We start from the raw sequence: 16744 nt of genomic DNA, 5'->3' as shown, positions 1-16744 counted from the left end.
TCAGCCGCGGCTTCCGGCCAAAGGCAGGAGGTGCCAAACGTGGAAGCGCGAATGGGGAGGTCTGGAGGCGCCACCCAATTCCCTTTCCTCCCGACGCAACGTGCAGTAAGGGAAATGGCTATGAGTTTAAAGTGACGACCTCAGCCGATGGGAATAAGGGAAAGTCTGACACTGAGGAACGAACGCATTTCTGCGCCCCTAAGACCTAGACCGGGGTCGCTGGAAACCCTTACCGCTATCCAGCACAAGCGGCTGACGCTTCCTGAGGCCACTCCCTCAGCATCACTAATCCCCACGCTTTTCCCTCGGATTCCCGGATGTGGGTGAGTCCATTTTCTTGCGGGCAGGGGAAGTCTGAAGAAGAGTTTCAATTAAAAGTGTGGGGGCAGTGGGCGGGACGAACGCGCCGACAGCAGAGGCTAGTTGTCTGCTTGGCGGTGGCGCGCGTGCGCTGCGCCGGTCCGAGGTAACGGCGGGAAAAGCTCGGGGGCGCGCTTGTGGCAGCCTTGTAACCGCTTGTGCGCACGTCGGACGGGCAAGGGGCGGGCGTATCCTGGTCTGGAGGCGGCCCATGCTGCCGTGGTGACCCTGGCTGCGTGGCCTCATGGCTTGCGGCCGGTTCCCGCCACAGCTTGCGAGTCACCAGGCGCGTCCCCGCCGGCTCGGGTCCGCCTCCGAGCCCCGCCCCTCGACCTCGTCTGCTGCGCCCCGCAGACCGGCGGAGTCTGGCTTGGCGCTGTCGGGCATGGTGCGGTCCGGCGCGCGGGTTCGGCTCCGTCAGGTGGTCAGCCCTTCCGCAGAGGCCGGGTGGTGGGGCGCACCTCAGAGGGTGGCCAGGTGGGCCGGTGTGCTGCGGCCAGGACTCACTTTCCCTGGCAGACCCACCATCCCTTTCAGCGCAGGGACCCCAGCGCCGCCTCGCTGCCCGGGCTGCTGTCTAGCTAGCGCAGCTGGGACTACTCATTCACCTCACAGGGGACCCGCTCATTTAGGGTGGCATGTTAAGATTGGCAGCTTTTAAAATAGTGAGTTGGTTCAAACGGTTATGTTAGTACAAGAGGTACAGCAATGTGGCAGATATCGTGGACTGAAATTGGAGAACCCTCAACTAACGGCTGCGTGCACACAAATCAGGGATGGAAAGAAATAAGGACAGTTTCTTAGGAACACTTTAATCATGGAGATTCTTGAAGACAGTACATCTAGGCTTATAAGGTGCTTTTTCTTATGTCCCTTACGACATCAGGAGAGTAAAGATGACTGTGATGTCACAGACTAGTCATCTTTTATACTTTCAGCACCGTACACTAATATGCATAAAATAGTTTTCCCTGAGCCTTATGTCCGATTAAACTGAACAAAAGAATTTATTCCTTTGAAAAAGCAGTATTGTAGGGTAGAAGCCCTGTATTTATACAGTTCCTCATGTGATTGCTTTTATTAGACAAGAGGAAATCATAAGGATCTTTGATTATATTTCTGTTAGCTGTAGCTTAATGATATAATAAAGTGTGTATATTATTTGGAATGCAGTATGATTTTTAGATCAATTTTTATTTTGATCTTTTTGACTGTAGTTATCAGTGATCAGGGTAGTAAAAAAGGCTCTGAAACTAAAATGGGGTAGAGATTTATAAACAGGCACACTGCCTTTTAAAAATGTATGTAGATTCAAATCTAAAAGTTGTAAAAATTATTTATGTTGATTGTACTGATGCCATTTCCTCGCGTTAAAAGGTGGAAGACCTTTTCTTAGTCCTTTCTGTTCTCATTTATGTTGTGCTGGCAGATGGTGACAGCATCAGTAGTCCACTCTGTCATAGCTTCCTGCTTTCAAAAAATGTCTACTTGACTTGAAATTCAGCTAAAGCCAACATTGACATAAGGTTTCAGGAACTGAATCTCTGATCTTTATGTTATTTTAGCACCCACCCCCCTCAGCTAGGTTTTTTTCAGTTTTACAAAGCCACAATACTGTCATTACACGTATACAAATTAATAAAAATTCCTTAATGTCAATATCCAGTCAGATTCTGAATTCTTCAACTCTCTCCTAAATGTCTTCTTACAGTTAGCTTGTTTGAACCAAAATCCCACATCTGCCTATTACGTTTGGGTGATAACACATTTGACATCTTTTAATCTGTAACAGTTTCCACATAGCTATAGCTATGGGACTAGCCCTTACTTTTCCTTACAGTTCTAAATTTAGCAGATTGCATTGCACAGTATCCTTTAACACGTATGTATGTTGCTTTTATGTCTTCTAAACTAGGGGTTCCCAACTTGCATTAACCACATTTTAAGTGCTCAGTAGCCACAAATTGCTTAGTGACTACTCTTTGAACAGTGCAGTTATAAAATATTTTCGTAATTGCAGAAAGTTCTGTTGAACAGCACTGATCTAGAAGCCTGATCAAATTTCACCTTTATTTTGTTTTGTTTTTGGGGTAGTTGGAGGAGTGGGCAGAAAATTTCACAGGTGATGCAGTATACTCCCTGTGTAATTATCAGGGAAGCAGTGTCTGAGTTGTTTCTCCTTTTATGATGTTCAGATTAAACATTATATTGGGTTTAGGTGTAGTTGGCTCCGTCCACCCACAGTGAAATTCCCCAAGACTCTCATTTAATGGTGAAGTCCTTTTGTGGCGTTATATTGCCTGTATCAGTTATTGTATTAGGGGTTGCAAAGTAGTGATTATCTAATTCTATTATTTCTTCAATATTTATCAGCTGAGAATCTTTTATGACGAACTTTCTCTTATCAGCTGTTTGACTACACTGAAATACAATTTGTACAGGAAAGGCAAGAAAAATGATTAATTCTTTCCCTCTATTTTCAGACTACAGTAATGAGTTGGTGGCCTAGCAACCTCCAAAGGTAACCATGAGGGTTTTTGCCTTTTTGTAAACCTATCTTCATGCACTTATAGACTTTATAATATAGTTTGACTGTTTCAACATAAGGCAGTTGTGTTGTTAATACTTAAATTGTTTCATCTTTGGCCAGTGAGAGTGCCTTACAGTTGGCTCCTATTCTATTTGATATGACCAATAGCTTTGGTAATTTTCTTGCTTTCTGGTAAATAATTTTCCTGGCTGATTTACAGATTTCTGGTCTCCAAAGAGTCCTGGTTCATTTGAGTCTGAGATAGTATTTGGAGACCACAGTCTAGATGGAAGAGGTGTTCTTGCTATTCGGTTAGTCATGGGTTCTAGGATTTATGGTGGCCAGAGTTAGAAAATATTATACATTAAAAAGCAAATATGCAGAGTTCCCATTGTTTCCAACATTTAATGTTTAATTTTCCAAAGTTTAAACTTAATTTTACAGTTTTTTGCCACATATTTGATTTATGTTTGTATCTTTTCTTCTGAAAATCTTGGTACCTAGTGCCATTAATAGAGTTAGTTTTTTTCGTCATCCCATGTCATATATAACAGTCTCGAGTTCGCAGCCCATTTTATTATTATCAATATGATTCCTGAATAGTGCTTAGGATTTCTTTGCAATTCTCTTTTACTCTTATTTTATATGTCTCTGGGGAAGTGTGTAGTAAAATTATTGTATTTTAAAGGCATATGAAGTAATTTATTGTATAGTTAGCCTGTCAGATTGATAGCTAGTTGGTAGTTGATTTATTTTGCTTCCGATTTTTCAGTACTGCTTTTTCTCCCATTTTGATTTGTTTTTTTATATGCAAAACCTTAGCATAATTCCCATAAAACAAGTACCCATAAAACAATTTAGCTTTCATCTCTGTTTCTTCCACTCTGCTTATTTTTCTTCCTTACAGATAATTGTTTTTACTAGATTTGGGTCTATTCTTCCTTTAAAAAAACATGTACCTAAAAGCAAATATACATGGACAAACACACCTTTCTTTCTGATAAAATGTGGTGTTATGTGTACTGTTTTCCATCTTATGTTTTGCACCTAGTGATTCCCTTAGATCCCCTCCTAGAAAAATGTAGAGATTGTTGTTCCTTTTTACAGTTTCATAATACTCCATTGGTGGATGAATATTTAACTCGTCCCCTTGGATAGATACCTGTGTTATTTTCTGCTATTACAAATAGTTCTGCAGTGAATATCCCTATGTATATGTTGTTTTGCCAATGAACTTGTGGGACAGAGTCTTAAAAGTTGCGGCTGGGCACATGGCTCACGCCTGTAATCCCAGCACTTTGGAAGGTCGAGTTGGGCAGATCACAAGGTTGAGAGATCGAGACTGTCCTGGCCAACATAGTGAAACCTCATCTTTACTAAAAATACAAAAATTAGCTGGGCGTAGTGGTGCACGCCTGTAGTCCCAGCTACTCAGGAGGCTGAGGCAGGAGAATTACTTGAACCCGGGAGGCAGAGGTTGCCGTGATCCAGGATTGCACCATTTCACTCCAGCGTGGTGACAGAACAAGACTCCGTCTCAAAAAAAAAAAAAAAAAAAGGGTCATGTTGTATAAAAGGGTAAATGCATATATCAGTTGTTAGATATTACCAAATTCTCCTCTATAGTAGTTGTATCATTTTGCATTCCTACCCGTAATGTATATGAGTGCCTGTTGTCCCACAGCCTTGTCATCAGAGTATATTATCAAACATTTAATTTTTGGTTAATCTGATACAGAAGAAAGGGTAATTTATTGTAGTTTTAATTTGTATTTCTCTTATGCACAAGGTTGAGTGTCTTTTCATATATTTAAGGTCATTTGTATTTTTCTGTGCATTGCTTGTTTATATCTCTTGTCCATGTTTTTATAGATTTTTTTCCCTAATCTTTTATATAAATTCCTTATATATTTGGTAATTGTTTGTAAAATTAATTTTGGTAAAATTGTTTTGGTAAAACTTTCAAGTACTGTTGTCATTTGTCCTTTAACTTTGCTTATGGCATTTTTTCATATAAAAGTTTGTTTTTATGTACTCCTATTTTTCAGACTTTCTCATTATTCTTCCTGGATTTTGAATTACAGTTTCGACAATTTTTTAAAAACTTTAATGTTTTGAAAAGTTTCTCTAATACTTTATTTACTGGTATCATTTCAAATAGGAGCCTTTCTGGAAAATGCTAAGTAATATCGATTGTTCATCGGAACAGCCGTAGTTTACTGGCCATGGTATGTTTGACACAACCATAGAGCTTTGTAATTACGGCAACACCAAGACAGGTAAAAGGACAGAGAGTATTGTTATCCTCCTTTAGACTTGAAGGTTAGGCATATCCCTTCTCTTAGTATGTACACATTTATTCATAATTATGCCTGGAGTTTTTATTTTCTTCCTGTGTCCCATTGGTGAATAATTTGAACTTGGATATATACTCTGATATTTTTTCTTATCTGTGAAATGATAAGGTTAAATTAGAGGTCTGAAGTGCTTTCTAGCTCATAAAGTCTATGTTAATGAATTTAAAAGATTTGTCTATTATAAGACATTCTATTTGTATTCTTTTTTCCCTTAAATTTAATTTAAAGTGTGCTTTACTTGCTCCCCACATTTGGTGAAAAAGCTTATATTTCTTTTCACAATTCCAGGTTTCATTGATTTAAAACTACCTTCATTCCAAAGGAGAGTTACAATTAATAAGTTCTGTTTGTTGATGTTTTGTTCTTACTACAGAAATGAATAAGATAGTACTGATGGTAGAGGTATACATTTTCCATTTAATCACAATAGTATTGCATGGTAGTGGCAAAGAGTAGCAGATTATCAAACAATGTTTTAATTTGTATTTAAAATACAAAGAATATCTAAATTTACATTGTTGTATGGCACATGCAAAGAAGAAATCAAAATGACATAGTGTATAGAGTTGAATGAGGGTCAGGTTGGTTAGAAAAAGAATCAGTGATAATAGTTATGAGCAACTCAGATGACAAACATCCACAGAAAGTCAGCCCTTACTATTTGCCTGATTCTGAGAACTCATGGTGTTTGGCACTACTCAGGCAGATGGTGAAGGTATTATTAAAGAAACACATTGCGCATTAGTAAGTTTATTTCTCATAGAGGATGTTGCTGGTCTACTTCCTTTCAGGAATCTCTGTCTTAGGCCATTTTGATTTCTAAACTGGCGGTATTTCTTATGTGACTATTTCATTATTGTGCTGCTGCCACCTGGTGGCCACGGTAGTGATGTTGTACTTCAGTTTAATTTCTTTTTTTTTTTTTTTTATTGCCAAGACACAATCCAAAAGATATGCTGATATATTTTAAGATATGGAATATCATAAAATATATAAAAATTGCACATTGGTTGTGACTCAGTAGCCACACTGTCCAGGTTGAATCCAAGACTGTAATTTGTAGTTTATCACAGTCAAGTTTAACCCTCAGTTTTCTCAAAGTAATAGTATCTGTCTTTTATGAGTGTTGTGAAGATTGAGTTAGACAATGTCTACAAGGCAGCTGTTGAACATTCAATAGCTTTTAACTTCTATCATAAATATATTAACTATTTAATAATAGTCATATAGAAAATATATTTATATTACTAAGTATATTAAGAATAGCATGACCTAAATAAGTATAATTTTACTAATGATAATTTTCAACAACTGTGATAGCACTGTCAATAAGAATAGCACTTTCCTACATGTTAATAAGTATCCATGTGTGGTGGTCAGGAGTGTGTGACTAACATTGGACATTTAATTGGTTATTAGAATCTATGAAAAAACTGGAAGAAATTTTAGATAATATTTTCATGCCCTTCATTTTACAGATGTTAAAACAAGTCCAAGAATATAAAGCTAGTTAGCTGCAGACTAGGACTGTATCCTGGGTCTCTATTTAGTACTGTGTAGACTGTGTACTGCCTCCCAGTTCTCCTAGAGTGGACCGAAACATGGAATCTTGGTTGCATTGTAATTTGACTGTGTTGTGATTTGAAAGTGGAATAGAACATAGGAAACTTTTTCTTTAGGTTTTTATTTTTGCAATTTTGGTATAATATGTGGGATAAACCAACTAGAAAAAAATCCTCCGTGTTACGTTTGTGCATGAATAATATCATACTCTGTTAGTATCTTTAGAAATAGATGCAAATAAGGTACAGTGGTTGTATTTTCCAGTTTTCTCATTCTCCTCTGTATCTGTGGAACACCCTAGGCATGCCTCTCACTATATTTGTCACACTGGGAAAGCCTTTTTGGCTCATTTTTTCTGTCTTGTACTAGATTATTAATACGTTCAAAAGGGCCATATGTTTCATCACTATATATCTGGTTGTTAGTAAACACTGAATTATGTGTTGAGTAAAATAAGTCTACTTCTTAGAGCAATATAATTTTTAGATGCGGTTTAGCCCAGGGGCAGAAGCTCTACACCACAGTCGTGGATTATAGTCTAAAGGTTTGAGGAAAAAGCAGTTTCTCAGGAGTCAAAAGTGGGTTGACATTGAACACTTTGAAGATTTATGATAAAAGATGAGAAGTGTACAGGACCTACTAATCAGCACTTCTGAGTTTAAGGGTCTTCTTTCCTTTCTCACTCTCACCTTTCTTTATGGTATATCTTACCCTTTTTAAATTTTATTTATTTGTTTGAGATGTAGTCTTTCTCTGTAGTCCAGGCTAGAGTGCAACGGCATGATCTCGGATTGCTGCAACCTCCACCTCCCAGGCTCAAGCAATTCTCCTGCCTCAGCCTCCCGAGTAGCTGAGACTACAGGTGCATACTACCATACCCGGCTAATTTTTTTATTTTTTTAAATTTTTAATAGAGATGGGTTTCACCATGTTGGCCAGGCTGGTCTCGAAACCCTGACCTCAAGCGGTCTCCATACCTGACCGTATCTTGCCTTTTATATGGCATTCTTCTGTCTCCCTTCTCCTTTTTCTCTAGTCCCCCAGAGAAAAGACCCTTCGTGTAGTCCTCCAGCTATGACCAGTTTGCATGGGCGAGAGGGTAGGTAAAAAAAGAAGGGGAGATAAGTTCAGCCAAAAGAATCTGCCACGTGCCATTTTGAAATGCTACATTGAGCTCTGGGGCTGCAGAGATGAATAAAATTGGTTTTCTGCCCTGGAGGGATGAATAGTCTACTAAGGAAAAATAGTTTGTAAAAAACTCACTTCCAGTGTAGTGTAACTCCTGTGAAAGAACCTATTAAGCACTAGGAGCAAATGAAGTGCAGAGGTGGGAGGGCCCTGTGGCTGCCTTTCAGTGGAGAGAGAATGTTGCAGGAAGCTCTTTGAGCCTATCTTCTGGGCCAAGCAGGCTTTCCCATGATGGACCAAAGAGTTTAATCTCAGTGTACTTCACATTTTTTATACTATCTCTTTTTTAAAAAAATGCCGAACTTTCCCTGTGACATGCGTGAACTCAATTTCTCATTTTGTAAGGGGGTTCATGTAGTATCCCTCTGCTAGAGAGATCCCATCTCCACCCCCACCCAGCCATACATTAGGAACTAGGCAGAGAACAGTGGGGTATTTGATAGCAGCTACGAGGAGAAGGTGTCAACGGTAATTCAGATAATTTAAAATTATTCTGTTAGAGTCTGAAGTATATTTGTTCCTAATATTCCTGAAGTGATATTCTTTGACTGCTTTTACAGTCATCTTAAGAAGTGCTGCATTTTCTCATTGTTATTTGTATGCTTTCATTCACATTCTTAAGATGTAAGTTAGAATGTTAGAACTGAAGAAATGAATTTTCTCATGACTGATATTTTTTTCTTTGTCAGTTGCCAAAACAAAGGGGATTTGGTGATGGAGGCTTTGTTAGAAGGAATGAAAAATCGAGGTCATGGTGGGTAAGTTTGCTTGTTTTTAATTTATTTTTTTGGTTGATATATAATTGTACATATTTATAGGGTCCATGTGATACTTTGATACATACATATAATGTGTAATGAACAAATAAGAGTATTTAGTATACCCATCAGCTCAAGCATTTATCTTTTTTTGTGTTGGGAATAGTTCAGTTCTTCTAGCTACTTTGAAATATATAGTAAATTGTTAAAATTTAAGGAACCTTACCGTGCTAGTCACTCTACTGTGCTAGTTATTTACTAGTCATCTTACTGTGCTATTGAACACTAGAACATATTCTTCTACCTAACTGTATGTTTGTAACCATTAACCAAACATTCTTCACCCCCAACCCCCTCCCAGCCTTTGGTAACCATCGTTTTACCTCCTACCTCCATGAGGTCAACTTTCTTAGACTCCACATATGAATGAGAACATGAGGTATTTGTCTTTCTGTGCCTATTGTTTCACTTAACATTATGACCTACAGTTTTATCCATGTTGCTGCAAATGACAGGGTTTCATTCTTTTTTATGGCTGAATAGTATTCCATTATGGATATCCATTTATATGCTGTTGGACACTTAAGTCAATTCCATATCTTGGGTTTTGTGAATAGTGCCATGACAAACATGGGGGTATAAGTATCCCTTTCACATATTGATTTCCTTTCCTTCGGATAGATACCCAGTAGTGTGCTTTCTGGATCACATGTGTTATGGGTGGTGCAAGGTCAGACATACCCAGGTCTGTACATGTTTGTGTCTTTCTACAAGATCAAACTTTTATTCATGCTATTTCAGTCATAAAAGGCACAAGCTACATGGAGTTCCCAAGGAGGCAGTTCCCCCTAGTACCACCAGTTCATTTGATAGTCAGAGCCATAGGCATACAGGCTCAAGCCTCTCCACAACTCACTCAATATTGTAAAGCATACATAATAGGATATTTAATTAACATATGTAAATGTTACAGATTAAACATTCCAGATCAAGCAAAGTAACATTTAACAGGAGAAAAGGGATAGAGAAAAAAGAGGGGCACTAAAAAACTACTCCAAAGAGAGGAAGTGGACAAAGAGAGTATTCTGGCCTGATCTGGACGGTTGTCAACATCTTGCAAGAAAGAGCCTTTGGCTACAGATGCCAGATGCTGATCAAGTGACAGCAAGACAGGGTCTTATCAAGACAGCTGTTTTGAGCTGATAAAGTCCTGCTCTTTTTGTGGCCACAGAGTCTTCTTATAAGAACTGATAGTGAAATATTGTGCTTGCTTATGTCGTTATCTGATTGGGTGCAGTCTTTATTGATTAGGTGAACATCTGGTCTCTGAGGGCATGATGCCTTTTGAAATGTAAGATGCAGTCTTTTTCTAAGATGGAGTTGCTTATGTTAAGGGTGCTATATACAATATGGTAGTTCTATTTTTAGTTTTTTGAGAAAACTCGATTTAGCTTTCCATAATGGCTGTACTAATTTTACATTCTCACCAAGAGCATATAAGAGTTCCATTTTGTCCATATCCTTCCCAGCATTTTGATTTTTTTTGTCTTTTTAATAATCATCTTAACTGGAGTGAGATGATATCATTGTGGTTTTCACTTGCATTTAACTGGTGATTAGTGATGTTGAGCATTTTTTCATATACATTATGTCTTCTTTTGAGAAATGTCTTTTCAAATCTAGTAGGCACGATATTTTAATAGGATTTTTTGTTTTTTTTTGCTGTTGAGTTGTTTTTCTTGTATATTCTGGATGTTCAGTCTCTTGTTGGATGAATAGTTTGCAGATATTTTCTCCCATTCTGCAGGTTGCCTTTTGACTCTTGATTGTTTCCTTTGCTGGGCAAAAACTTTTAGTTTAGTTTGATTCCCAGTTGTGAATTTTTGTTTTTGTTGCCTGTGCTTTTGAAGCCATAGAATCTTTGCCTAGTCCAATGTCCTGAAGTATTTCCTCTATATTTTCCTTCTCATTCTGTTGCCTAGGCTAGAGTACAGCAGCACTGTAGCCTCAAACTCCTGGTTCAAGTGATTCTCCTGCTTTAGTGTCCCAAGTATCTGGGACCATAGGCATGTCATCTGGCTAATTTAAAAACGGTTTTTTTTTTTTTTTTTTTTCAGAGATGAGATCTTACAGTGTTGCTCAAGCTGGTCTTGAACTCCTGGCCTCAAGCAATCCTCCTGCCTCAGCCTCCTGAGTAGTTGGGATCACAGGCATCAGCCACTGTACCCAATCCAAATGTTTTCTTCTAGTAGTTTTATACTTTGGGTCTTACATTAAGGCCTTTAGTCCATTTTGAGTTGATTTTTTTTTTTAATGTATGGTGACAGATAGGGATCTAGTTTCATTTTTCTGCATGTGAATGTGTATTTTTTTTTCACCACCCTTTATTGAATAGGGCATCCTTTCCCCTTTGTATATCATTGGCAACTTTGTTGAAAATCAGTTGGCTGTAAATATGTGGATTTATTTCTGGGTTATCTATTCTGTTCCATTGGTTTATGTGCCTGTTTTTATACCAGTACCATGCTGTTTTGGTTATTATAGCTTGGTAGTGTATTTTGAAGTCAGGTAGTGTGATACCTCCAGTTTTGTTCATTTTGATTAGGATTCCTTTGGGTATTCAGGGCCTTTTATGGTTTAGTGTGAATTTAGGATATCTTTTTTATATTTCTGTGAAGAATGTCATAGATATTTTGATAGAGATTGCATTGAATCTGTAGATAGCTTTGGATATAATCATTTGAATATATTAATTCTTCTGATCTGGGGGCATGGATGTCTTTTCATTAGTTTGTATCCCCTTCAGTTTCTTTCATCAGTGTTTTATAGCTTTCTCTGTAGAGGTATTTTATGTCCTTGGTTAAATTTAATCCTAGGTTTTTTTTGGGGGGGGGGGAGGGGTAGCTGTTGTAAGTGGGATTGCTTTTCTGATTTCTCTTCAGCTAGTTCATTATTGGTGTATAGAAACATTACTGATTTTTGTATGTTGATTTTGTATTCTGCATGTTTACTTAATTTCTTTATCAGTTCTAAGACTTTTTTGGTGGAGTCTTTAGGTTTTTCTATAGGTAAGACCATGTTGTACACAAAGAATGACAATTTGACTTCCTCCTTTCTAATTTGGATGCCTTGTATTTCTTTCTCTTGCCTGATTGCTCTGGCTAGGACTTTTAGTACTGTGTTGAATCGGAGTGGTGGAAGTAGGCATCCTTGTCATGTTCAAGTTCTTAGGGCTTTCAGCTTTTCCCCATTCAGTATAATGATAGCTGAGGGTTTGTCATATATGGAATTTATTATGTTGCAGTATGTTCCTTCTATGCTTGAGAGTTTTTATCATGGAGAGATGCTGAGTTTTATTAAGTATTTTTCCAGTATCTGTTGAGATGATCATATGGTTTTTGTCCTTCGTTCTGTTGATGTGATGTATCACTTTTATTGATTTGTGTATATTGAACCATTCTTGCATACCTGTGATAAATCCCACTTGATCATGCTGTATTGTTGTTTTGTTCTGTTGTTGAATTTGGTTGGCTAGTATTTTGTTGAGGATTTTTGCATCTGTGTTCATCAGGGATATTGGCCTGTAGTTTTTTTCTTTTGTTGTATCCTTGTCTGCCTTTGGCATCAGAGTAAAGGTGGCCTTGTAGAATGAGTTAGGAAAATTTTTCTCTTCTATTTTTTTGGGAATACTTTGAGAAGAATTGATGTTAGTTATTCTTTATGAAGCTGATGTAATTCAGCAGTAATGCCATCAGGTCCTGGGATTTTCTCTCTTGGAAGACTTTTTATTCCTGGTTCAGTCATGTTACTCATTACGGGTCTTTTCAGGTTTTCTAATTCTTCCTGGTTCAATCTTGGTAGGTTATATGTGTCCAGGAATTTATTTCCTCTATGTTTTCCAATTTGTTAGCATATAGTTGTTTATAATAATCTCTAATGACCCTTTATATTTCTGTGGTATCAGTTGTAATGATGCCTTTTCTGTTTCTGATTTTATTTATTTGGGTCTTCTCTTTTTCTTGGTTAGTCTAGCTAATGGTTTATCGATTTTATCTTCTTAAAAAACCAACTTTTTGTTTCATTGTTTTTTTGTATTTTTTGGTCTATTTTGTTTATTTCTGATCTGATCTTTGTTATTTTTTTCCTTCTGTTAATTGGGTTTTGTTTGTTCTTGCTTTGCTGCTCAAAGTGCATTGTTAGATTGTTTATTTGAAGTCTTCGTACTTCTTTATTTTTTAGATTTAGGGGTACATGTGCTGGTTTGCTACAAGGATGTATTTTGTGATGCTGAAGTTTGGGCTTCTATTTATCCTATCACCCAAATAATGAACATAGTACACAATAGATAGTTTTCCAGGCTTTGCTTGACTTCTACCTTTGTGCTCTTTTGGAGTCTCCAGGTTCCTATCTTTTTTTTTTTTTTTTTTGAGACAGTCTTGCTCTATTGTTCCCATCTTTATTTTTTTAGTTTTTGAGACTGAGTCTTGCTCTATTGCCCAGGCTGGAGTGCAGTGGTGTGATCTTGGCTCACTGCAACCTCAGTCTCTTGGGTTCAAGTGATTCTCCTGCCCCAGCCTCCCAAATAACTGGGAATGCAGGTACGTGCCATCATGCCGAAATATTTTTGTATTTTTGGCAGAGATGGGATTTTGCCATGTTAGCCAGGCTGGTCTCAAACTCCTGCCCTCAAGTGATCCACCCACCTCAGCCCCCCAAAGTGCTGGAATTACAGGTGTGAGCCACCATGTCTGGCTTATTATTCCCATCTTTATGTCCATGTGTACTCAGTGTTTAGCTTCCACTTGTAAGTGAAAACATGCAGTATTTGGTTTTCTGCTTCTGTGTTAATTTGCTTAGGATAGTAGCCTACAGCTACATCCACATTGCTGCAAAGAACATTTTGTTTTCTTTTATGGCTGTATAGTATTCCATGGTGTGTATGTAACACATTTTCTTTATCTAGTCCACCATCGATGGGCGCATAGGTTGGTTCTATGTCTGCTATTGTGATTGGTGTTGCAGTGAACATGTGAGTACATGTGTCTTTTTGGTAGAATTATTTTCCTTTGAGTATATACCTAATAATGGGATTGCCGAATTGATTGGTAGTTCTAATTCTATTTTTAGTTCTTTGAGTAATCTCCAAACTGGTTTCCACAGGGGTTGAACTTACATTCCCACTAACAGTGTTCCCTTTTCTCCACTGCCTAAACAACATGTGTCATTTTTTGACTTTTTAATAATAGCCATTCTGACTGATGTGAGATAGTATCTCATTGTGGTTTTGATTTGCATTTCTCTGATGATTAGTCATGTTGAGCATTTTTTCATACGTTTGTTGGCTGCTTGTATGTCTTCTTTTTTTTTTTTTTTTTTTTTAATTGAGACGGAGTTTCGCTCTTGTTACCCAGGCTGGAGTGCAATGGCGCGATCTCGGCTCACCGCAACCTCCGCCTCCTGGGTTCAGGCAATTCTCCTGCCTCAGCCTCCTTAGTAGCTGGGATTACAGGCATGTGCCACCATACCCAGCTAATTTTTTTTTTGTATTTTTAGTAGAGACGGGGTTTCACCATGTTGACCAGGATGGTCTCGATCTCTTGACCTCGTGATCCACCCGCCTCGGCCTCCCAAAGTGCTTGGATTACAGGCTTGAGCCACCGCGCCCGGCCGGTATGTCTTCTTTTGAGAAGTGTCTGTTCATATGTTTTGGATACTAACCCTTTGTTGGATGTATAGTTTGTAAATATGTTCTCATTCTGTTTATTGTTCACTCTGTTGATTGTGTGTGTGTGTGTGTGTGTGTGTGTGTGTGTGTGCGCGCACGCGCGTATGTGCGTGCTGAGCAGAAACTCTTTAATTAGGTCCCAATTGTCAATTTTTGTTTTCGTTGCATTTGCTTTTGAGGACATAACTTTTTGAGTCATAAATTCTCTCTGCCGAGGACAATGTCCTGAAGAGTATTTCCTACATTTTCTTCTAGGATTCTGATAGTTTGAGGTCTTAACATTTAAATTTTTAATCCTTCTTGAGTTAATTTTTGCATATGGTGAAGAGGTATAGGGGTTGAGTTTCATTCTTCATACAGTTAGCCAGTTTTCCCAGCACCATTTATTGAATAGGGTATCCTTTCTCCATTGTTTATTTCTGTCAACTTAATTGAAGATCAGTTCGTTGTAGATATGTAGCTTTATTTCTGGTTCTCTGTTTAGTTCCATTGGTCTGTGTGTCCATTTTTGTACCAGTATCATGCTATTTTGGTTACTATAGCATTGTAGCATAGTTTGAAGTAAGGTAATATGATGCCTCTAGCCTTGTTCTTTTTGCATAGGATTGCTTTTGCTGTTTGGGCTCTTTTTTGGTCCCAAAGAAATTTTAAAATAGTTTTTTCTAATTCTGTGAAGAAAGACAATAATTTGATAGGAATTGCATTGAATCGATAGATTGCTTTGGGCAGTGTGGCCATTTTAACTGTATTGATTTTTCCAATCCATGAGCATGGAATATTTTTCCATTTGTTTATGTCATCTGTGATTTCTTTCAGCAGTGTTTTGTAATTCTTTTTGTAGAGATCTTTCACCTCTGTGGTTAGATGGATTAGATTTTTTTTTTTTTTTTTTAATGTGTGGCTATTGTAAATGGAATTGTGTTCTTGATTTAGGACTCAGCTTGAATGTTATTGGTGCATGGAAATGCTACTGATTTTTGTACATTGATTTTGCATTCTGAAACTTTACTGAAGCTTGTTTATCAGGTCTAGGAACATTTTGGTAGAATCTTTAGGGTTTTCTAGGTAAAGAATCATATCATCAGCAAAGATAGGTAATTTGGCTTCTTTTTTTATTTGAATGCCTTTTGGCTAAGACATGAAGTACTAGGTTGTGTAGGAATGGCAAGAGTGGACATCTTGTCTTGTTCCAGGTCTCAGGGTGAATGCTTTCAACTTTTGCCTGTTCAGTATGATATTAGCTGTGGGTCTGTCATAGATGGCACTTATTATTTTGAAGTCAGTTCCTTCTGTGCCTAGTTTGTTGAGGCTTTGAACATAAAGTGATATTAGATTTTATTGAATGCTTTTTCTTTATCTACTGAGATGATCATATGGTTTTTGTTTTTAATTCTGTTTATGTGTCGAATCACATTTATTGATTTTGCCTATGTTGAACCATCCTTGCATCCCAGAAATAAAGCCCACTTGATTGTGATAGATTATCTTTTTGATGTACTGCTGGATTCAGTTTGTATTCTGTTGAGGATTTTTGCATCTGTGTTCATTAGAGATATTGGTCTGTAGTTTTCTTATTGTATCTTTGCCAGATTTTGGTATCAAGATGTGTTGGTTTCATAAAATGAGTTAGAGAGGGATCCCTCCTCCCCAGTGTTTTGGAATAGTTTCAGTAGAATTGGTACTACCTCTTCTTCATAGAATTGGTACTACCTCTTCTTTATCTGTCTGGTAGAATTTGGCTGTGAATCCATCTGGTCTGGGGCTTTTTTTGGTTGGTAGGCTTTCTATTACTGATTCAATTTTGAAACTCATTAATTTTTTCAGTGTTTCTCTTTATTACTGGTTCAATTCTAGGAGGTTGTGTGTTTCCAGGAATTTTTCTCTTTATTCCTGGTTCAATTCTGGGAGGTTGTGTGTTTCCAGGAATTTTTCCATTTCCTCTAGATTTTCTAGCCTGTGTACATAGAGATGTTAATAGTAGTCTCTGAGGATCTTTTATATTTCTGTGGGATTGGTGGTTGTAATGTCACCTTTATCATTTCTGATTGTACTTATTTGGATCTTTTTTTCTGTTAATTTAGCTAGCAGTCTATCAATCTTGTTACCATCTGTTTACTTCATTGGTTTTGTCTCAGTTTTGTTTATTTCTGCTCGGATTTTAGTTACTTCTTTTCTTCTGCTAACTTTGGGTTTAGTTCTTATTTTTCTAGTTCCTTTAGGTGTGACATTACGTTGTTTTAGGTTGTTAACTTGAGATCTTGAT

The 16744-nt window shown here is 37.7% G+C and overlaps 1 protein-coding gene across 16 annotated transcripts in view; it reads left to right on the top strand.

The window, feature by feature from the left end:
- Positions 1-17: 17 nt before the first annotated feature.
- CEP63 (centrosomal protein 63) overlaps positions 18-16744 on the top strand; it is a 64195-nt gene continuing 47468 nt past the window's right edge. For 2 of the 16 annotated variants that reach the window (XM_032265959.1, XM_032265970.1), the window contains exons 1-2: positions 2861-2881; positions 8688-8756. In XM_032265959.1, the coding sequence (XP_032121850.1) occupies positions 8713-8756 (44 nt within the window). In that variant the 5' untranslated portion in view covers positions 2861-2881; positions 8688-8712. The other 14 variants (XM_032265908.1, XM_032265881.1, XM_032265918.1 and 11 more) reach the window with 14 other exon arrangements.

This window comes from Sapajus apella, unplaced genomic scaffold, assembly GCF_009761245.1.
Source record: "Sapajus apella isolate SASKATOON/1434 unplaced genomic scaffold, GSC_monkey_1.0 scaffold4, whole genome shotgun sequence".
Classification (NCBI taxonomy): Eukaryota; Metazoa; Chordata; class Mammalia; order Primates; family Cebidae; genus Sapajus; species Sapajus apella.
This window is presented reverse-complemented; position numbering and strand designations above follow the sequence as displayed.